This window comes from Merops nubicus, unplaced genomic scaffold (genome assembly GCF_000691845.1).
Source record: "Merops nubicus isolate BGI_N331 unplaced genomic scaffold, ASM69184v1 scaffold11804, whole genome shotgun sequence".
Lineage (NCBI taxonomy): Eukaryota > Metazoa > Chordata > Aves > Coraciiformes > Meropidae > Merops > Merops nubicus.
The window spans coordinates 128,972-152,393 of NW_008604956.1; the positions used below are offsets into that span (position 1 = coordinate 128,972).

General features: G+C 45.2%; 1 protein-coding gene across 1 annotated transcript in view; it reads left to right on the top strand.

Annotated features, from left to right (window-relative positions):
- LOC103771874 (cytosolic carboxypeptidase 6-like) overlaps nt 1–22,830 on the top strand; it is a gene marked incomplete at its 5' end in the record, with an annotated part of 103,240 nt that extends 80,410 nt beyond the window's left edge. Inside the window, 2 exons of the mRNA XM_008939193.1 lie at nt 9,929–10,025; nt 22,707–22,830. Coding sequence (XP_008937441.1) covers nt 9,929–10,025; nt 22,707–22,830 — 221 coding nt within the window. The remainder of the gene's footprint in view (nt 1–9,928; nt 10,026–22,706) is intronic.
- Between the last annotated feature and the right edge of the window lie 592 nt (nt 22,831–23,422).

Below are 23,422 nucleotides of genomic sequence, written 5' to 3' on the forward strand. Positions count from 1 at the left end.
GGTGCCACTCCAACGTGGAGTGGTGAGTGGTGGGCTCCCAGCCACTTCAGCAAAGCTGGCTGTTGTTTCAGTGACAGGAGTTGGTGCATCTGAAGTTTGGCAACAATTTATTCCCACCCTATCAGAGGACTGAAGGGAAGAGACAAGCAGTGGAGAAGGGGAGAGCTGCAGACCTCTCCAGCATCTTTATCTAGACACAGACCCACTGCTGCCAGCAGTCCTTCCCTGGAGCACAGGAGGTAGGAAAACAAGCCAGCTTAGGTGAGTAGCTTTTTTAGCAAGAGCTTTGTGACAGCAGCCAGAGGAGTGTTATTTGTGGCAGGGACTATATATAACTGCATTTGTGTGTGTGTGTGTGTAGATTAAATATATATATATATATATATATGTAGTGCCTTATCACTGCATTCCAGCTTGAATTTAAAACACAAAGGAAAAATCAAAGGTTTTAGAAAAAGCTAAATTTATCTGGGAATGGGAATTATAATAGCAAAGAGGCAATTAATTGGGTTGGGGGGGGTGGAGATTTTAGTAATATTTTACTCCTTCCGCACAAAGACAAAAATAGCATTAATTTCTCTCCCTAGTAGTAACAGCTCGTCTTCCCATTCTTCTGCACCATTCTGGAGTGACCACCTACAGATGAGGTGTGTCCAGATGATGTAGAGAGAGCTGTGGCCCACCTCATGGGTATCCCTCCTTTGGGGAGGACAGCAGATAGCATGACCTTGAGTGTATCATTGACCCTTGAGACTGACTCAGCAATGCAGACAGAAATGAGATCTTGGCAGTCAAGAGCTAATGGCCCTTGTTTTTAATTTTATCTCCTAAAACTCTGCTTGTCCTCTTATCCTTTAGTGCCAGTCTCAAGCAAAGCACCCAAAGATACCTTCATCGTTGATTCAGCCTTTGAGCTAGACCTGCTCTGCCAGCCCAGACAATCCTGGTCCTTGCAGAGAGGGCACGTGCCCCATCTCTGGTTTGGCCAGGCACAGGTCCCATTGCAAAACCAATCTTCAGTGTGCTCTGACAGCCCTGGAACGTGTTGCTCCCAGCAGAGCATTCTGCTGCCTGTAGCCTACACCACAGTGCTTATTCTGAATCAATACTTGCAGATATGGGAGATAACTCAGGGAGAGAAATACATTAACGCAGCCAAAGAAACAAAGATAATGATATATTTTTTCTTCCTTTTTTTTTCCCCCTTCCTCCCTTCTTTCTTTCTTTTCCTTCCCACAGAAAAAAAAACTCTTGCCTTCTACCCCACATCCTCATCTCTATGATCTGCACTTAGCAGGGCTCCAGACTCAAGAATTATTTTCTGCTTTTCAATAAAGCTTTAAATCTTTTAAAAAACCTGCTTGTTTTAATTGGAAATTTTCAATCAATCAATCAATTTGCCCCTTCTCTACCCTCTCGCCTTCTTTCCCTCCCTCCCCTCCCCCAAACAGACCCATTTGCAGTAAATAATCTGTAGCCAGACTTTCTGCTCTAAAGAAATAAATAATTCTGAATTTGCTGAATCCTGCCTGATCTCCCAGCTTTAAATCACTGCACTTTGTACTGAACTCAGCCAAAATGTTGAACACGCTGAAGCATGACTATTACTTTGAGACTGCAAGTGTTTTTTAAAGGTACAGCCTCTGAGGTCGTGGTCCTGTTTCCTCCCATGGTCGTCTGAGAGAGGAACTAACCCAGTTCCTGAGAATAAATTGTATCTTCTCTGCATTTTGCCAACTATAAATGCAGGTATTGCCTTATCTTGAAGGGTCTTATCAAAGACTGTCTGAAGGCAGAAGAAATCCAGTGGGTCTTTGATCAGGTCTTTAAGAAGAGACATCTTGACTGAAACCATCCAACAGCCACTGGACTGAGTCCTTTTTCAGATGAGTAGATTCTAAGGTAGGTTCTAGAAGGTCCTCTGCTTCTGCTCAGGTACTGAAGAGGAAGTGCCCATGCTCCCAAGTGCAAGTAGTTGCACGTGGACGTAGAAGAGTCTGGGGTATCCTGGCCAGGGAAGAAAGGTGCCCCAAAATCATTATGAGTCTTGCAATCACTGTCAGCATTCTGCAGTTCTCTTTATCCTTCCTCTATTAAAAAACTTGAAAAGCAGTTATATGCAGATTTGTGTCACAAGGGAATGCAATCCTCATATTTCTTAATTCCTCATATTTCTTATTTTTATTGTATTTCTTAATTTCTTCTTTTTAGGATTGCTCCTGTCAAAGCTATTGACTATGTTCTGCCAGAAAATGGAAGCTGCAGCTAAAGAGAGAAAATGAAGCATGCAACAGACTATATTGTTGCCTAGTTATGATTTATACAACTCATGAGCTTCCAACAATTTAGAGATGAAAAATGGTTTATCCACACTTTGGTGTGTTGAAACATTCTTTCTACCATTTATCTTGAAACCGATTTTGTTTGGGTGATGGCGAATGTTATGCACAGAAGCTGTGCGTGGAATATCTAATGGGAACTGTCAGACACAGAACAATGGGTGCCATCATGCTTCTGGGATGAGATGTGAGGGACTAAGAGGATCCCCCAAAAGTTCAGCTCATGGTTTTCCACTGTATTTTGGGTGTTTTCATTAGAACTGGAATGTATTCTACTGTTCTTGCATTTCCAACCCAGCTGAAAACAAACACTGTTACCACTCAAGTTTTCACGCTGTTTTTCTCTTGTGTATTTGAGAATATTAATCAGTGATAAGAGAAGATTGTGAATACTGGATTTTCACCTGGAAATTTCTTCCTCTCTTCTCAGCCTTTTTCAGTATATCAGGGAGAATCAGCTCTGTAATTTTCATCGACTGTATAAAGAGCTGAGGACAGCTAATCCCCAAAGGCTTCTTCCCAGATCTGGCAAGCAACCATCATTAAACACCAGCAAACATTAACATCACAAGAGAAGCTGTTAGCATCAGGTTTTAATTATATAATTTTAAAAGTATATCAACATATAAAGCAATGCTGATGCAATATTTTGATGAATTAAAACATACTGCTACTGAAAGTCACCCTTCCTCGGTTTTTCTTTATCACATGTTAGTCTGGTTCTGACCTCTGCCCCTTAGATAAGCTGATCAGAAGTCAGTGCTGCCAAGATATTAAATAAATCATTTTCTTTGGTCATTTTATAGGTTAGGCCAGATTACCATTTACAGGAAGGCCCATTTCTATCTCCCACTAGTGCAGAGGGACTGTAAGATGGACAAAAAGGAACTTACACAGAGCAATGTGAAGATGGCATTAGGATAATGGAGCAGCATTCAGAGGTGTCCCTGCAAAATCATGCTCATAGTGATGGCAAATGGCACATGGATTCAGAGGTAAAAATGAGCAGTGGCCCAGCTGTGTTTCAGTGTTATTTTGGTGGTGTCTAAGACATTTCTCGCCTCTCTGTTTCTGTGCTTGCTCTGGACAGGCTGGTTTTCTTTCTCTGGTCTGTCTTGAATCCTATGTGGAATTAAGTGCCTCCTTTTCATGGCCACGTATGGCAGCAGCTTTGCGTTCAGTATTGTGTGGAGGTTTCCATCAGTAGCAAAGTGTGTTCAGTTTGGTGGCTCCTTTACAGAGCAGAGGGAAAGTTGGGATTCACCACACTCCTCTCTGCTCCCTCTCAGTCCCTGCCACCCTTTGATGACAGCTCCCCAGCAGGGTCAGGAGTGTTTGGCTCTACCCTGGCATGGGCCTCATGCAGTGCCTCCACCTTCTTGTCTTCTTCTCTCTCTGCCTTGAGATCCCTCCATTCCCCATGTTCAGGTTTTAGCTGGGATCTGCCTGTTTCACTTTAGTTCACCAGAAGGGCAGAAGCAATAGCTGATATTGGAAGGATTCGCAGGAAGTACAGTGTGGTTCTTGCAGCACAGTCCTTCTGGCAGAGATAAAGCAGTGCTCTCCAAGATACCTCTTGTCCAACCTTCTCTCTCAGAGGAAGAGAGAAAATTATAGGCTTCTGATTACCCAGAGAGAAGAGCACACAACTTCCAGCTTCATAATTTCTTTCACCACAATCAAGCATTTGAGGAAAAGGGCCTGAAAGCCTGAAATAGTCAGGGATCTTTCTGCACAGCTCCTTCCCTCATAACACAGTAGAGGAAAAAGAAAAAAAAAAAAAAAGACAATACCAGCACTTGTCATTGCTGTTATGTTTTGTTTCCAAAAGCATCTGTCCCATCTGGGATCAGGAACTGAGGCTGTTGGAATGAAAGTACTCTCTTGGGGAAAGTCCTTTCCCTATTTCCAGGCTCCTGCATTCAGGGCATTTATAGATTTTAGGGCTGGATGGTCTGGTTGCATTTATTTGGCTTCACCTGATGAGTACCATGTGAGAGGGTGTCACCAGTAATTCCCACATTCAGCCTGGGTCCTACACTGGAGCTATGAAAAGCCCTGTTCTCATTGGAAGTGTCAGACTCTGCCCAGAAGGCCTGCCCATGTGCACCTCACAGCGCTGCAAAACCAACAGCTTGAAGCTTTAGTGCTGGCCTGCCCAGGTCCAGCTCTCTTGGAACTCAGTAGGGAAGATAGGGTAAGTCACATTCCCATCCCTACACTGCCTTTTAGAAGCTTCCTCCTTTGATAATGATTTTGAAATACGCAACCAGATATACTAGACGTTGTGAACTTTTTTCCCTGGATTGACAGTCTCAGGGAAGGATAGAATCATAGAATCATTAAGGTTGGAAAGGACCTCCAAGATCATCAAGTCAAACCATCACCCAACACGACCATTAAACCATGTCCCTGAGTGCCACATCTACACATTTTGTGAACACCTCAAGAGATGGTGATTCCACCACCTCCCTGGGCAGCCTGCTCCAATGCCTCACCACTCTTGCAGTAAAGAAATTTTTCCTAATATCCAATCTAAACCTCCCCTGGTGTAACTTGAGTCCATTGCCCAGATTTGCACCATGTTAAATGCTAGTGGAAAGCCACAAAATAGCCCCTCTCCCCCTCAGCCGCTCCTGCCACCAACTATATTGCCCCAAATACGCTTTGCATGAAAAGGGACCCCCAGTTAGATGTGGTACTGGCAGCATCTCTTATTCATTAGAGAATAGTGTCAGCCCTGTGAAACAAAACAAGTAACTGGTGAAAACAGCTCTGCTAAAATAGAGGACTAGTTCTGATTGGGCCAGGCATGATACAACACAGTGGTTTAAAGCCGTGTAATGCCATTTTCCATTAGAGCTCTTGTTCAAGTCAGAAAGGGGTTTGATCCATTGATGGAAGCTGTTATAAACAGATGAGAAAAACCTCATCCATATTTCTCTTGAGATTGCACAAAGCTGACAGTATGCTCACTGACCACAGTCAGCTGGGACTTACCCACACAAAATAACCCTCTTTTCATAAATAACAGGATTGTTGTGGTGGTGGACTGAGATTTGCGGTAGAATTCAGTTTTGTTAACAAAGGGCTTCTTCTGTTTTTTGATTTGGGCTATTAAAAAGATTCATCTTTCTCTTTGTGTCACATTTTCCTTGTCTTCTTTCTCCCTCCCCTATTTTTCTTTTCTTCCCCTCTGTCTGACATTAGGATAACTTAAAGCAGTTTATCTGAAACAAAAGACTTGCATGGGGATGGTCAGTGGTGCCTCTGGGTTGAATGGTCATGATTTCAAACCCTGTCTAGGACTAAACTTGGATGAATTCAATAAGCTAATAACCCAGCACAGTGTTTCAAATTGATGGAGGTGCCATCTTCTAGATGAGACATAAAAACAGAGATCCAATCTGCTTGGCAGAGACCCCACAGGACTTATCAAAGGTGACTGGGGCTGCTAACTGTTTTGCCCTTGTCAAATTCTTACCACCACCACAGCTTCTCTTCCTGTTCCAAAGCAATGACACCAGACCTTACGAAAATAAGGCAGTGAGCTTGAAGAAACCATCCTCTTTCTAATTATTTAAAGCAGTTTACAGTGTCTGGCAAAAGGGGGAAAGAGAGCTAATCCACTCACTTGAAAGTGGAATGACCCTGAATTTCAAAAAGCAAAACAACACAGAGCGAATGGTGCCACCATGCTCTGCAGCAGTGACATTATTAAATGATCAGTGAGCTATTAAAGCAGCAACATTTAGTACTTCCCCTAACGACTTGTACTGCTAACTGGTTTCCAAATTGAGATTTTTATTGCCTCCATGCACTGACAGAACAAGGCTGCGTCTGTGCTTCTAGAGGCTCCAGCTTTAAGCAGACTGTTAATGATAGTATTGATGAATCTTGAAAATTAATAATGGCTTATGAGATTCCCCATTCCTCCGTCCTCCTTCCTCACCAGAGCTGGAATCTTTAGGGTGGGAAGCATGATAGGGATCATAAATGCAGGGGAATTTTGCAGAGTCTAACGCGATTCTTGAACTCCCTAACATCTGTGAAATTTGGCAGAGTTAGGTGTAAACAGACTGTCCTGAAATCTCCCCATAAACCGCTGATGCCAGTTAAAGAGTGAATGCTGTGAGAAGGGCATTTGCAGGAGGTGCCTTGGGCACATTGGTTTTCAATTCCAGGTAGAAATGTGGAGCATGGAGGAACAAGTCTATGGAGGAGGAAGGGCAAGGAAAGGGAACTGCAGATGCTAGTAAAGGTGAAGATTCACCCAGGTGTTTCCACCATGACTGTCCCAAATGGACTTCTACTGTTTCATATGAGCTGAGCTCCCGTGATGGGAATAGCTGGGAAATGTCCTTCTACCAAGTGCCATTCCAGCTAGGTAGGGAGTTCCTGTGGACCAAAGCACAGCATGTGTGACTGCAGAAAGAATGCTGCTTAAAAACCAAACCGCTGACCAAAAGCAGGTTCTGGCTGCAGCTGCAGTAATTTCTGTGCTCACAAGATACTGTAGGCCACAGGGGAGTCTGGGGTTTCCATGCTCCTGAAATAAGTGCAAATGTTATTGCTCTGATTTGTTTTTCTCCATGGGTTCTGCACATGCTTGCTGCCTGCACTCGCTGGGTGGGTCAGGCTGACCCTTGCCCAGTCTAGGCAATCGCTGGGAGAGATTTAGTGCTGTTTCTGGGTTTATGGATCAGCTGCCTGATTTCCATTATAGAAACCATCCATCCTTTGTGGAGGCAGCAGGGAGAGCAGAGGTGGTAGGACAGCTTGAGAAACTAGTATCAGAACACGCACATTTTTTATCCCATGCTGGTTTGAGTCTCTTTCCATCAATGCTGACTGCAAGGTGACTTTTTGGGAGCTGCATGTAGCACATGTTTGCATTTCCAGTTTCTTCACGGTATCCATCTACCTGCGTGTCCATGCTTCACAAAATGCCTTTACCTTTCCTGGAAATCTCAGCAAACAGGAAGTTTGTGTGAGCTGCAAGAGATGTTAAGAACTGTAGAAAAAATAGGGTGAAGTGGCCTTATAGGCCCTTCTATACTTCCTTTTCTGAATTTCATGCAGGACCAGTTAGACTTAAACCGTTTGTATCTGCTGTGGGTTCAACTCGTTCTTGAAGACCTCTGGTCTGGAGATTTCCAGATGTGCTAAGTCAGGTTATTTCAGTGGTTAACTGTCCTCACCTTTAGAAGACTGTTCCTAAGACCTAAGTTCAGCAGTAGAACTGGATTCCTCCAGGTTACCGTTAAGGCAGAGTTGTAAGGCACCACAGAGGAGCTTGTGTAGCCACATCCTTCACTGTACCCACTCTCATCTATGGGCTTCCAGACAGCAGGTCAGGTGTTTCCCATCCTGTAAACATAAGCAATGTAGACAGACAAAGAAAAGGGCAGCAGGGCCATTTCTAGCATAGGAGCCTTCTGAGATTGGCACTGACAAAATGTCCTAGAGACTTTACCAAGTCCAGTTACCACTTTATCTCTTTAAAGTGCTGAGTAAATGAAAGAAACTACAAGATCAAGCCATGTTAGTCTTCTCAATCCCTTAAATGCTTGACAGCCCTTTCCCCTTCTTTCTCACTTTGAACTCTTAACCTTTGCCACTGCTTTGAGTTCACATCTGCAGAAACCAAACTCCCCTCAGCCATCCCCAAATTCCAGCAGCAATCACAAATCGCTCTCCAAACAGCAATGCCCTCCCCCAAACTGATAAACCTGAAGCTGTCTCTAACTTTCTGAGCCTCCACGCACGCATGGTTAGCGTTGTCCATCAGCTCTGGCAGGCTGTGGGGGAGCTCGCTGGGTACTGCAGCAGCCAGGGAACAGCCGGTGCTGCTTCACACAACCAACTATCCCTGTCCACACAGGCAACAGCCGTGAACACCAGCTGTTCAGGCTGTGCTGTACTGTTGAGCAGAAGAATATAGATGCCCGCAGCACATATGGTGTTAGGATCGCAGTAAGACTCTGAAACAGAAGGGGATAGATCCATGTAACCATCCCCAGGCACAGCAGTGGGGACAGGAAAAGTAGGACTACATCTCTGGGGAGAAAAGCAGTGTCAGAAGTCATCTTCAGGCACCACAGCTGGGCTTGATTGCAGGGCTAGCAGAGCTGGTGGCTGGCTTTTTGCTGAACAAGAGCTGAAGTCTGAGTCACATCAGTTCGACCTCCCCTTTAAATAAATAAATAAATGGTAAATGGAGATCTCACAGTGATGCGTGAACCTGATGTCTCACGCTCACTTGTTTTGATGCATCTAATGTAAGTGGGCGGGTAATAAAAGCTTCATTTAGAAGCTAGCATCTTCACAGGCGCTGCTGGAAGCCCCTGGGATGCTGCACTTCTGGAATTTTCCTTTAATGAAAACATCAGCAGATAACTATTGATAAAGCAGAACATGCATGCGTGCACACAGACCAACCCAGCAAGGCTTTATTGTCCTGCTCTACTCAGATGCAGAGGTGTGTTTAGATTCCCCCGGTTATGGACCTACCTCAGCTGCTGATCAGCATTCCTGAAATGGTCACTGCAATGATCATTTGGGGCAGTGCCCTGGAGAAGTATGTGGTAATTGTAGCATGGGTAGGCATCAGTTCAAAACAGGCAACTAAAGGAGTCCTTGAGCCCCATAACACAGCAGTGGACTATGACACGGACTGCACTTTTCCCAGCTGGACATCACCTTCTGGATGATAAGCTAGCACTGCTCTGTAACAGGCAGACCTAGTGCTGAACTTTCTACAAAAGCAGGAGCTTCACCATATGGACATATTGTCCAGGATATTATTTTTCAATGCATTTACAGGTTACTCAGATGCTTCTTAGGCAGCTGGGGGGTCTGGTTCCTGGGTCTGCAAGGTCTCTGTGGCAGCTCTGATGGGCAGCAGTGTTGGGCTCGGGGTTAGCTGATGGAGCAATCGTGGTTAGTGAGGAGCCTCCAGAGTTACTGCTGACCTCCTTAATGTAACCTACAGTCCTACCCATTCACTGCTAAAATCACCATTTCAGGCCCTGAATACAACACAGTTAAAGAACAGCATATTCTCCCAGGACACTGTGGGGGTCAGTGCTAAAAGTTTGGAGGGCTACAGCTTTAGTCCCAACCTTGAGTCTGTACACCAGTCTATGGCTCGTTCATACCATGATATCGTTGACCTCGTTTCCTGGATACAAGCAGAGAAATACTGCCTGTATCCAAGCATTCTTAGGTAATCATTTTTCCTGAACGTGGAAATTGGAAGGCCCATTTTGCCTAGCATATGACTTCATCACCACCACGGGGAGCTGCAACCAGGTGTGGGGAAAAGGGAGATTGTTTTCTCCTTTGGTTTTATGCAGAAGAACTTGTTTTCTGTGAAAACAAGAAGCAAACAAGATGACCCCCACTTTATCTGCTTGCATAAGTCACTTTGCCTGAAGCCTGGGCACTGTGGGATGGCTAATGTAAAACTTGCTCATGCATCAAATAGCAGTAATTTACATTTAGATTCCACTTTTTTATTAGTAGTGTGGGGGTTTTTTTTAATTTTTTTTTTTTTTTCAAAATGCTCCTTAATTAAAAACTCACAGATATGAAGCTCGGAAGAAATGTGGCCAGGACGTTCTTGGATTACTACAGGCTGAACTCCTTGGTGGAGAGACCACTAGTGCCTACTCCTAAAACTCGGTAAGTTGGAAAGCAATTTCTTTTGCTTTAGCAGGGCTGCTTTTTTAATACTTTTCATGACTAAACCCCAGTCCTACTGCATTATGGCTTTATAATAAGCGTGCTAGTCTAACTGTGCTTATTTTATTGAAATTCCATTTGGAAATAAAGCATTTATGATCAGGAAAGATACATGGTTTATGTCTGAAAATATATTCAGAGGATTTTGGAGATATCGATATCTTTCCTGAATTCTGTCTGCTGTGCACCAATCTCACACCAGTATCTTTAATGGGCTTACCCTTCATTTATCTCCTGTGAGTGAGAGGAGAATCAGACCCACTTTGTTTTGAAAAGTTTTAATTCTGGAAGTGAAAACTTTTTCAGTGCTTCAGGAAATTACTGGCAAGCCTGTGGTAAAGGCAGGATTCTCCATCTCCCCTCGCAACTGTCACAGTGCTGGCAGCCAGATGGTAGGTTCCTTCTGCCATTCCATCAGGTACCCTTTATCTGGGGTGCCACTCTTGCCATAAGTCCTTACTCTAGCTTTGCAACCAGTAGAGTGGATGTTTCTCCAAAAGGAATTAGTTTTAGATGTGAAGTAATGTGCTGGTGAGCAAGCACAAAGGCGCAAACAGGAGGTTTGAAATGCCCGAGCTTGAATCCCTGTGGTGGTGCTGGCTCTCTGTCTGGTGTTGTCCAGCTGGTGTCCTTTCAGTGTCTCTGAGCTTGTGAGGAGCATGGGAGATACCACTGAACAGGGTTGTTGAGAACCATCATTCCTTCAACAGCCAAAGCTGTGTAATAGTGTGAGGAGGGGAGAAGAGCAGCCGAGTCTTGAAATTCACTCCCTTCTTTTCCCCACATTTTCCCCCTTTTAAAAATGTACCTATGGACACAGCTGCTTGTTTGCCAAGGAACATTTTCCTACTGAAAGTAGGAGACTACTTCATAGCAATGCATAAGTTGGATGTTATAAATGTCAGCCCAGACTGTAGAGCAATTGCTGGAGTTCCTTCTGCAGCCTTTCAAAAAATCTCTAGTGCGGCTATTCTGGCAGTTCCTTAGATATGTGGTCAGAGCCAGCCTGACTGTGTTAGATGTTTAAATGCCCTGCTTTGAGTCCATCTCTCTTTCTCTGTTCGTGATCTTGACATAAGAGTTTAGGCTGGCTCAAGGAGGATTGTCAGCGCTGCAGTTCTGAATGCTCTTATCTGCAGGGTTAGCGGAGAAAAGCATCCAGCATCTTCCTCTCCTCTGGAAATTGAATGTATCATTTCTCCCAGACTCCCAGGGGCCACAGCCTCCAAGGCTAAAAACCCACAACTATTACTGAACCTAATTACCAGCTGACAGCAAAGTGCTTTTCTGTAGCATCATTCGGTTACCTCATCAAAAGGAATGTTTGTTTGCTTTCTTCATTTTAAATTAAAGAGCCACTGACAGTGGTAACTGAAGCATTTTAATCTCATCAAATACCCATGTCCATCTCTATAGAGACAGTCACACCAGCAGGGAAAGATACACATCTATAATCAGGTTGCACAGAGCAAATTTTTCTCGTTTCCCCCACTGGGGTCTAATGGGGTGAGGGAACTTTTCTTCGAGGAGTGCTACCTGGCACTAAAATCCTAAATATGCTAAATGTTCAGCCCAAAGCCAACAAGTGCTCAAGGAATAGATTTTTAAAGATTCATGTTCTTAATTTCCTGATAGCTTTCAAATACTGGCATTTCAATGTAAGTAGATAAATGCCTCTATTTGTATCCTGGGCTTTGTCACCTGACATTTGATCAGAGCTTGGAGATAGATAGATAGATAGATAGATAGATATAAAATGTACATCAAAGAAATTAAATTGTTCTTTGAAGCTGTCGTGTTAACTGCAAACCTGTCCGAAACAAAATCTTGCAAACTGCTGGGAAAAGGAAGGGAGATGGCTGTGGTTTTAAATATGTCTCGGCTAGGCAGTGGCACTAGGAAAGGACTGGAATATGTAAAATGATACTAAATATCTGTGTAATCAGGACTAATTATATGGTGTGGTTATTAGCTGGAAACAGGACATGTTGTGCCCACAGTTTATGAAAATATATTAAAACATTACCAGATTCCACATACTCATTGAAAGAAAGCTGCAGAGTTAACAAACGTGTGAGGGACAAGTAATTGGCTGCTTTGTCCTGGCCTACTACAGGCAGAACAATTCTGTTTGAGGGAACTGGTGCAGCCAAAATGTGTTATAATGATAGCCCTTGAAACAGCAACAACCTGCAACACTTCCACAGCACATCTGGCTGAAAGATCTTAAAGAAGGAAATGTTTATGTTGGTGTCACTGTGTGCAGAGAAGGAAATTGAGGCACAGAAAGGGAGAGATGGTCCTGAGAGTCAGAAATATCAGGCAAGAACTGATGCAACAGTTCTGGTTACAGAACCAAGACTGAGGCTGGGTCTCGGGTACCTTCTGCTGTCCTGGATAGTTGTGGAGCTTATTTCAAAAGGTAAAGAGAATCAGCTATATCTGTACAAGGTACTTCTGTGCCTATAAGTGAACCCAGCTGGTTGGTTGGACTTGTTAAATTCTGCCTACTCTTGTCTACAAAAGCCCCTGGGACAGGTGTCACCTGTAGACGGGGCCAACTACCTAAAAGGAGGTTTTAGTGAGGCTGGGGTTGGTCTCTTCTCCCAAATTACTGATAATATGATGAGAGGAAATGGCCTCAAGTTGCACCAGGAGAGGTTTTAATTGAATATTAGGAAGAATTTCTTCACTGAGAGAGTGGTTGGACACTGGAATGGGCTGCCCAAGGAGGTGGTGGAGTCATCATCCCTGGAGGGGTTTGAACAACAAGTAGATGTGGCACTTGAGGCTATGGTCTAGTGGTTAGGGGAATGCTGGCATGAAGGTTGGACTCGATGATCCTAGAGGCCCTTTCCAACCATAGTGATTCTGTGATTTAATTCCTCGCTGTGGAACTGTGCTCACCACCCTCCCAGGCATCATGATCCACTGACTTCCCACGAGGCCACCATGAAAGTGAAGTTAGGGCTGGAGCCCTGAAGTATTTGCTGAGCCTGCCAGTTGGCGGGGGGGAGCAGTAGGGGTGCTATGTTTTGTCCCTCAGTGGTTGGTTGCTAGAAATTCATGCTGAACCCGTCGTTGTGGTAGTGGTGGTCTTTGAGGTCTCTGAAGGGTTGGTGAACTTTGGTGCACCTAACTTGCACTGCATAATCCTGTTTCTTCCCAACATGTCCCCATCAGCAAGAGGAGAAGTTCACCATTGTAGGCCCCAGACGCTAAGCTTAGAAGCTCCTGCTTCCTCCGTAACCAAAGGAACCTCTGTGCAAACCTCAAGTCCCCAAGTAGCTTTGATCCCTCAAAAGACCTCTGGAGTGTGCACTGACTCTAGAAAGGTCAGACATGCAAATTAAATGCTTAAAGGTTGGGTTTTAACACTGCCTTTATTTCTTACACAGTTCTTTCTTTATTCCCTCCTTGTCCAGCATGGTTATTCTTCCATTCACCTTCCCTCCCAGAACCCTTCAGCCCCTTCCCTCTGGCTGAACTACCTTCAGCCTTCCCCCAGGAGCCCAGCCCAGTGGCCACACAGGTTTCCCACAGCCTGCACGAGGAGGTCAGGACTTGTTTCAAACAGTAACCCCAATGTGTCTTGCAGTCCTCACTCTGGGAAGACTCTGTGATCCCAAACAAATGCTCAGTTCAGAAGGATAATGTCTGTGGTTATCAGCATGCTAAGTAATTATTTTCCTGAAGGTGATGTGTCTGCGGCAAGATAGGAAAGCATCAATGACTCAGCTGGGGAGGGCAGGAAGGTTAGGATATTTTCCCCTGTGAGCTAATGAATTAAAAGCCTTGCTGAAAACGCTGGATATTTTCTGGAGTGCCAAGCCAGTAAGCCCATGACTTTCTAACAGTGTAAAAGGGACCCCTGTGCTGCCTACAGAAGCTGCTGGAGAAGAGAGCGCTGCCACTTAGGCGTGCTTCAGAAAGGATCAAGAAAGTCCACCCTGGACACAAAGACACGTCTCTAAGCTCAGGTTAAGTGGGCACAGAGCAGGAGAGCATGGTGCAGAAAGGGGCTGTTGGGTGGCAATGAAGGTTCATGCCTTTCCCCTCCTCTTGTTACTGCCCTTTCTCAAGCTGCTCAGTGATCAGAAAATTCTGCTCTCATTGGGAAGCATTTGAGTGGGGCTTACTTTGATGCTGCTCTTCCTCCTACTCAGTCTCTGTCCTACACTCACCTCTTTCTACTTGTACCAGAGTAAAGGTTAAGATCGCCTGGGTCAAAAGTGGTAAAAGTCCTCCACTGAAATCTCTGGTAAAAGGTGAAAAATCTGTAAGAGATTAAGAGAAAGTAGAGTACAGCTGTTACAAAGAATGGGAAAGGTAGGAAAATGGAATTTTGCTGAAAAATTCACAAATGCCAGTTACCTTGCACTGCCTGAAGTCTGCCCTTTGTCCATATCAGCATTGCTCTGTTCTTTGTTCTGGCTCACTGATGGTGCAGCAGAGCCCTGCTCCAGCCCAGAGCCACCAGTTCCATGTTTGCAATTTTCTGGACACAGTCGAGTTCAAATTATGGATGAGCTGGGTGCTTACAGCTCTGGCTGAGGTTAGGGGAACTGGGACAGACACAATGTGGGTACCCTGAAAAATCCCCCCTGGGCCCCACTAGTGGAGTGTTCTGCATTTCCTGCCTGCACCATATTTTCCTGTAGGCAAAACCCAGGCTCCCTGCTCACAGGAGTGTTGGAAGACAAAATCTTTCTTGTGTGGGAAGCCCACGGTTGCTGCACTGATGCACATGAGAGAAAAGTCCAGGAGAAAATGACGTATTCTGTCTAAGAGCAGGGATTTGATGGCACGCAGCAAATAATGAATGCCTGGAGCCACACGCCGAACAAAAAAAAAGGACAGAGCAAAATATTGACTGGCCCTTCATTAATTGCCCTTTGTCCATTGTGCCCTGAATGAAGCAGCAGTCTTGTTGAAGAAAAAGTAGGCTGTGATGAGGTAATTAAAGACCACATCAGAAGGCATATCTGCCAGGAGGTTGTATTAAAATTGCTCTGACAGCCTTGATTCTGGTAATTCCTCCTTTTGCTGCTTGACTTTGCAGCCTTAATGATGATGTATGAGTTCAGAGCTGTGTATCCAACAGGCTGGATAGGCCCACGGGACTGTCCCGTCATCCTCAGAGGTGATGAGCACCACCATCTGCATCACGTTGCATGGAGCTGGGGAATGTCTTCCTGTGTATGCACACATGCTGATTGGAGGCATTTCTGCCAGGACAACTCAGCCTTTCAACTTTTCAGCCCCATCTTGACACTAAAGAGCTGTGTCCAGAGGTTATGTCGTCTTGCAGGCTCAGACTGATACCATCCCAGGGATTTGCTGCTTTCTGGCATGTGCTGTGTGTGGATCCTTCTGTCCCACTGGGTCTGGGATGTTCTTCCCAGTCCACCTCCTCCTGTGTTTCAGAAGAACTCTCCTCCACACTATTAGGGATTTTGGGGGTTTCACCTACATGTGGTAGTGCTGCTTTCAACCTGGTCATGACTGATGTGAGAGTTTGGAGTGAAGTGAGCTGGGAGTGAAGCTGCCTGTTTGCCTTAGATAGATAACAGATAAATGGATGGATGGATGGATGATAGATGATAGATATATGGCTTCTTGTCATTCTCTAGGGGCTCCATTTGCTGCTAGCCCCAGCTCACTTCCCCCAAGCTTGCATCACTGTGTTGTCATCTTTCCCCCCATTTTCAGTGGTTAAGAGGAGCACAGAGCCTAATAAACAGAAAAAAATGTTCTAGACCGGATTTGATCTCCATGCCACAGAGATCTGAAATATTCCATAGCTTCCAGGGCACAGTAGCATTGCAATTCTGTAAAAGTGAGAGAAAGGAAAATCGGACACCTTTTCTGGTTTTGACATGAGATGACCTCTCTCTCATGGAAGGAGATGCTGCTGGCCATCTTTGAGCCATTCATTCCTTGGGCTCCAGTGACAGGTATGTGTAGTACAGGAAAACAGCCCAGTTAGCAAACTGGTTTGAGCAAAATGTCTATGTGGGCCAAACAAACCAGATTCTCCAATATGTGGGCAAGCTCAGACTTCAGCTGCATCTTTCAGCCACGCTGAGAGGCTACCACTGCTACTAAGAGCAAATTCAGTGTTTTTTTGGGGTTGTTTTTGTTGGTTTTTTTTTTTTTTTGTATTGCCAAATAGAACTGACAGGGGCCTTCAAAGAGAAGTTCCCCAGAGCAATCATGAAGACATTTGTGGGTCTGGCCATTCCCCTTGCCCACAGAGGATTCACTCAGGCCCTTCACCTCCTCAGGCTGCTTGTAACATCAACAATTCACCCTGCTCACACTACTGAGAGGGTGAAGGGACTCACAGAAAGGTCCAAGGCACCAAAATGGGGCCAATATCATAAATGCTACTGTCAAAGCCTCTTGAATTGTGCAGACACAGCAAAGTAAACAGTTCATTCCTCTTCCTCCAGTGCTGCTCCAGAGAAAAGTCAGCAAAACCACTCTAGAATTTGTAGAGAAAGAAGGAAATTAGATGAGGGCAGGAATTAAAAAAAAAAAAAAAAACAAAACAGGGGTCAGCTGTAGAACTCCCCATCATCATCCCAGCTCCCTTGGTGGGAGGACAGTAGCCTGTCTCAGGAATTTCACCTGGACCTGGTCCATGGGCACCCTGTAGCAGTGTCACTTTTGTATGTTAAGTGGGACCAGACTGTATTTAAAAGTCATCCTGAAGTTACTGGCAGAGCCAGCCAGGGCTACACCGGTGCACAGTCCTCGCAGCCAAAGCCTACAGAATATCTTATCCAGCTCCTTGCACGTTTAAATAGCTCATATCAGTGTCTAAAATCCCCTTTCTTTATCCTCTCACTTTGGCCAGTGCTCCTTTAAAAGAAAAATTTAAAAAACATTAAAAACAAAACAAAACTGCTGAGGAGTCAAACAACTTCAATCTGATTTCCAGAGCTGTAAATTGTATTAGTAATGGGAGCATTACAATGGTTTAAAGGCAAATTATATGTTTTGCCTCAAAAATTAATTTTTGTTTTTTCCCCCTTCTCTACTGGTAATTATAATCTGTCAGCTCACTCCCACACACGTCTGCACGCTTTAGGTGACTCTTGATACTTGTAGCTGTCATTAAAGAAAACCTTTCAGGTTCTAAACTGTGACACATTTGCGTGGGTTCAATGAAAAGGATCCATTTGCAGAGTCTGGGGAGATTTGCAGAGCCTGGCCAGCTCCCAGTAGAGGGCTCACCAAAATGCCACGTTACAACAATTACCTTGTCAAGCACTTGGGACCCAAGATGTTGGCTGGAAGGATTTTGCTCTGGATTTAAGCACGCACACGATAAAGCACATGCAAACAGCCAAATACACCTCCGGCTTGCTCCTGCTTTCAGACAGTCCCTGAACAGAGGGTGTGTAAAAATACTCCAGGAGTAGCCTGGGGAGCCAGTGTGCCCAGCAGGAGAAAATAATCTGCATTACTGTATGACATAGATTGGGTCCGTGTTAACAATCCCTTTCAAAACGAAGGTGCTGTCAGCTGATTTAATTTAATTTACTCTACCTTAATTTACATTTGGAAATGAGCTAAATGAATAAATTGCATTATGAGTACTTTAACTCTGACGGAGCATACCCACATAGGAGCTTACTGTGGTTTTGCTAATCAGCTTTACATTTACACCCTAAATGTATTTGGATTAGCTCTCACAGGCATCCTCACACAGATATGCCTGGAGATACCCACCTGCTCTCCATTTCCATCCTTGGGCTTGTCCTCTGGGGAAGCCAGGACTCTGTAAGCAGATTTGCAGCATCTGTGTTATTTCATGCCTCACCCTTGCTTGGACTTTCTCTGTGTTTTTAAAGGGCAAGACTCTGCTCTGAAGGCAGCTGCAGCTGCTATATGTAGGGTAGGTCAACATGGGCAATGTCTCATGTACATAGCACATTAATCCTAGTATCACATTGCTAACTTGTACAAGCTCAAGAGACCACCATTTTCTGCTACATCTCATTGGGTAAGTGCAACCCTATCATTCTCCTGCTGCTCCTTAGGAAACAGGAAGACAGGAGACAAGACAAAACCTCTTCCCATCCTCTCCACAGCTTCCTGCTCCAGCATCAGTGCAGATATACAACAATGGGCAGGTCTGAGCCATGGGCATTGCTTGTAATTGTGGCTTCTTCTCCTTCTCTTGCGTGATGAAGTGGTTCCAGTTACAAGCTCACTATTCCTGCCTCTGTGGTGAAGGAGGTGTGCCTTGCTGTGGTGGGCCAGGGAAGGAGGGCAGGAACCGAGGGATGGACAAGTAGCAGGATCCCTTCTGTGGCAGAGACATCTGCACGCTCTCCTGGGAAGTGTGCTCACCTATGAACCCTTCTCTATAGGCAGTATGGATCAGCCCCTGCTTTCAGAAAGGCAGGACTGCAGGGTATGGACCTGATGAAGTTTCCAGATAGCGCTGGGATTCTCCACGCAACGTGTTAGTGGGGTCTGTATGGCCCTGAAATCATAATCTGCTGATTATAAGAGGTGAGTGGTCATCTGAGAGGTGTGGATTTGTGCTTCACTTTCTAGAAACAGGCACTGATGACCGCTTGGAAAAAAAAAAAATAAAAAATCAAGCCTGTGGTAATGGCTGAGGATTTCTGACCTTTGCTCTAACATTTCGAATTTGTTTTTATTGCTTCTAATTGGCCTTGCTTTGGAGCACACACATTATCTAACTGCCAGGGCACTGGCTGTCATTATCTGCTGGGCCATTTGATTTGTGTTTTTTATGTTTGAAACTCGTCAGACGTTCCCAGAAAATACTGCGGCCCCCTCACGGTGTCAAACGTGGGCTTGGTTAATTGTGCAGCCCTGAGAGTGAAGTGTTTGAAGTAATCAGGCATTGATTGTTTAGCTGCCATGGATGCAATGGAAACGCTTCTCCTCCATATGGAGGGGAAAGTGTAAAAATTAAATCAGCAGCTACAAGACAGCAGACAGATTTCTTGGTTTCAGGGATCAGAGGTTAGCCATTTTCCAGCCTTGATGTCTCATTTTTAATCCTACTCACATGGCTTGGATAACTTCTTTTTCTCCTTTTTGCAATTTAAACACAAATTCTCTTGTATTTTGGCCCTCTTCAATACACCAGCTGCAAAGTCACTAATTCAAATCTATTTTTCCCTACCTCAACCTGCTTCACCAGATGGAAACGGAAGTCAAGAAACGTGTGTGTGAAGGAGCTCAAAATGCCACAGTGGCCCAAGCGTGCCTGTGGCAGTGGCTTTGTAAAGCTCAGCTCATCTAAAACATTAACCCAATTTGTTAGTTTGTTCATTCATTTTAAGACCTTTAAGGTTTGAGGTTTCCTACCAAGTAGAAATCCAGATAGAGTTCTTTTAGGTGTGAATGTTTACACTACACTTGGAGTAGATGTATCTAGGGCTTGTCTTCCTGCAGATGGGCTGGGAGAGCTACGGGCAAGCAACAGGAATGTTGCAGAATGTAAAAAAGAGCATCCCTCGAAACACCAAGACGTTAGACCTCAACGTGAATTATGCATCTGCTGTATATAGAGAGAAGCAATTTTGCTGTTGAAGTCAGAAGTTGCCATTTTGTTCCCCATAGGGTTTTGTAACTCCAAACCGTGTTGAGATCAAGCATGTAGTGGTTTGGTTTGTTGGGGTTTTTTAGCTGTAAAGGTGAATGTATTCAGATTATTCAAGTGGTGATTTTTTGGATGTACAATTAGTTGACTGAGAGATGTGGTATAAATTTGGTATTGTAATTACTATGCCTCTGAGATTTCAATTTGCAAAACAGTTTGCATGGCTTCAAGATTAACTGCTGTATGTGTGATGAGCACGCAGCAGAGGTGTGATTTGATCGTGCCTGCCTATCAGTTGGCTGTACATCCAAAAAAATCACCTTGTCACAAGTACCTTAAGAGTGGCTGACACAGTGCTTCAATTCAGTTCGTACCTGGAAAGCTACTAGAAGAGGACAATGTCTAAAAATCCCACCTCTAAATGCTGTTGGTTAGACCTTTTTCTAAAAGAAAAGACAATTTTCTTAAAAAAAAAAATAATTTCCTTTTTCTGCATTACCCAACCCCTGAAAAAGGAAGGAGGTTTAAGAACCATTTTTTACCTCTTTGCATGTTTCTTATTATTTCCTTCGCTTGCAGAGAGGAGAATGGGAACGACATTCAGCAGCGCTGGGCCAGTGGGTGCAAGAGAAATGTGTGTGTGTGTGTATGGAGGGGCCAGGAGCCGAGCCCTGCCCCTTGCCCAGCGCTGCCCGTGCCCCTGGGAGCGGGCAGGCAGGCTGTCAGCAGTGACACGGGCAGGGTTGATGCAGCCCTGGGGCACGGGCTGGCTTTCCTATATTTTGTGTGATTCTCCATTTGGTCCACAGCTGCTGCTGTGTTTGGGTGTCCAGCATCGTCTAGGAACGTGTCAATGTAATTATACACAGAAGTGGAGTACGGGTTTGTTCTCACTTCTGTGTGCCTTTCAGGTCTTCCTCCCAGGGTCCTATTGTATTTATTTCTGTCTCAGTGTTTATCTCTTCCAAATACCACTGTCCCTTAGGCTGGTGACTGTGGAGTTGTAGCAGATGCTGAACTGGTGGTAGCTGGGACAGCAGTGAGGGGGGGAGGGCTAGCAGAGGTACAGCCTTCTAAATCCTGTGCCACATTGGCGCCTACATTATGTCAATACTTTTAAAATGTATTTGAAAACCTCCTTCCACAAATAAAAGCAGAAGAACTGACAAACACACACCTGTGTGGTGGGGAAGGCAGGTTTCGCTGTGCCACTACAGCAGGTAGGTGTAGAGGGGCTTTGTAAAGCCCCTCAATACCTCTGAGGTGAGATGGGGTGGAGGGAATCAAGAAACTTGGGTTTCTATCTTTTCCTTTCAGTTCTCACCAAGTCTGCTGCATGGCCTTTGGTAGGTCACTTCACTTTTGGTAACGTGGCTACCTGAATGGGTTGGTGCTCCCCTTCCCAGCATTTGCATCTCAGTAGGAATTGGTAAAGCATTCACACCAGCTTGGCTTGGGTCCCCAGTTGCCATGGCAAATACAGGTGACTGGCACTGAAGGAAGCAGAATGAGGGAGCTCAAGGAGTAAATCAGGCACAAGTCGAGGACCTTCTCCATTTGTGTCCTGCCACAGCAGTGGGGGGCCAAACGAACAAAATTGGCAGGGCATAGTGGACACTGGAGGGGCCAGGAGCTGTTTGAGTGGGCACCCCATCGGAGCCCCTTGGCTGGTGTGAGCAAGGCTGACAGCAGGGTTTGTGTTCCTTCCTCAGAGTGGGAATGGCTGGGTGGGTTTTGCTGCTTTTACAGAGGACAAGCCATCAAAAGGTACATCTGCTGTTACAGCCAGAGCACAGCCAGCTTGGTGAGAGGAGGTAATTCATGCTCTGCCAAGATAAGTGGGAGATGCAGCACCATGGGGTTGGAGTTTGGGGATGGTGATGATGATGGCTGCATACAGCTGGTGCTGCTTGGGATGAGCATGGAGTAATGCTGCTCTTGGCCACCAGTTTGCAGGTGGGGTTGTAGGGCACCCTTGGCTACCAGAGGGCAGCCAACAGCTGGTTCCTCTGGCTCCTGGTTCCAGCATTTGGCTCAGAGGCATCTCTGCAGTTCCAGTATGACCCGTCTGTGCTGGTAGGGGGCTGGGAGGCAAAGACTCCAAGGGAGGAAAGGACTGGGCTGTGCAATGGAGGATTTTTAATTAAGGCCTCTAAGCAAAGAGGCTATATAAGTTAGTAAACAGAAATGGTACAGAATGAACTGACAATAAAGCATAAGAGATTTACTTTTCCTTAAAGTAGCAAATATTCACCTGGCACACCAGCAACACTTTTCTGGGAAACAAGCAGTGAGACTTATCAAGAACCCAAGGCTTGTAAAGGACTGTACCCCAAAAGGTGTGCTGGAAAATCCCAAACAACAGTGACAACTACAGTTTTGCATGACTGTTAGATAACTGGGGTTAATGGGCACAGAGAAAAAACAGTACTATGTTGGGTTCTCTGAAGACATGGGTCTGGATCCTGAAAGCACTGGCATCACGTGCCAGGTGATGGATGTTCTTCAGCCATGCAGCAGGACTGTCACAGAAGAATTTGGCTCCAGCTGTGAACAGCCCTGGCAGTAGGGACAACCCATTGGTGAGCAACCCCATGAACCCAGCTGTCCTGTGAGCAGTGTATGCCCCAGAAGGAAATGTTGACAGTGATACGAGGGCTGCTAATGAGCAGAAATGAAGTGAAATGTTCTAGGCTTGCAGGGGCCACAGTGAGGAGGAAAGAGCAGTAAGTGCATTAGCCCAAGGGAAGCAGTGGGCCCTCCTCTTGGAGAGCTCAGAGCTAGCACAGAGCCCTTGAAGTCTACTGGAAGGACTAATCCTGCTATGGCCAGGGGAGGAGGGGACCAGCTGGTCTTCAACCACCTCTAATTTGTCTTAAGCTGCCAAAGCCTTTCTTACAGATGCACTTCACTGTGAGACTTCACCCATGGCTTCTCCTCAGAGCACATCCCACCGACAGGCTACCTGCTGCTGAAACACCGCCGTAGTTTACAATAGCTGTCCCCTCTCTCTCTTCTTTTGGCAGGAAGGAAAAGCTCACAGGTTTTAAATGCGCTACCCAGAGGAGCCAAGGGAATAGCCATGCTGGCAGCAAGCCCGAGAAGAGGAGCCAGGCACGTCTGAAGGAGCCATCTCACTCCACACGATGAGGAGAGGAGAAAAAGGAGAGGAGAGAAGAGCTGGTGTGTGGGGCGAGGAGCACATTGTGGTTTGGAACCGATTATGTTCCTCCTTTTTTTCTGAGACAAGTATTCCTAAGATAACAAATAGTCCAAGGGAGAAAAAGGGAGAGGGAAATTAGCTAGAAATTTTCCTATTGATTCTTTTTTATTTATAGATGGTAAATCAATTTCAGGGCTTCTTTTTCTTCTTCTTTTTCTTTTTTTCTTCATCTCTAGCAAAAAGAGAGAATGACCCAATAGATTTACAGAAATCATTTGCTGGGGCTGAAAAGCTATTTGTTAAAATGGGAAAGCCTCCTCCTCCTCCACCCACCTCGCTCTCTCTCTTTACAGGGGTAATCCACACAATGAGCTAAGGAGGGAGTCCTGGCTCCCCTGCTGCAACATGTGATGTCTCCCTTTTTAGCGTCAGGCTCAGAAGCTCTTATGCCAACTGCATGTGCTAGCCCTGTTAGCTTGCATTAGGAGAGCTTGATAAATAGCTTCTGGGAGCCAGGCGGGCACTCCTCAGTGTGCCGTTTATCATCTGCTGCATGGTTAGATTTTTTGCTCTTCTGTA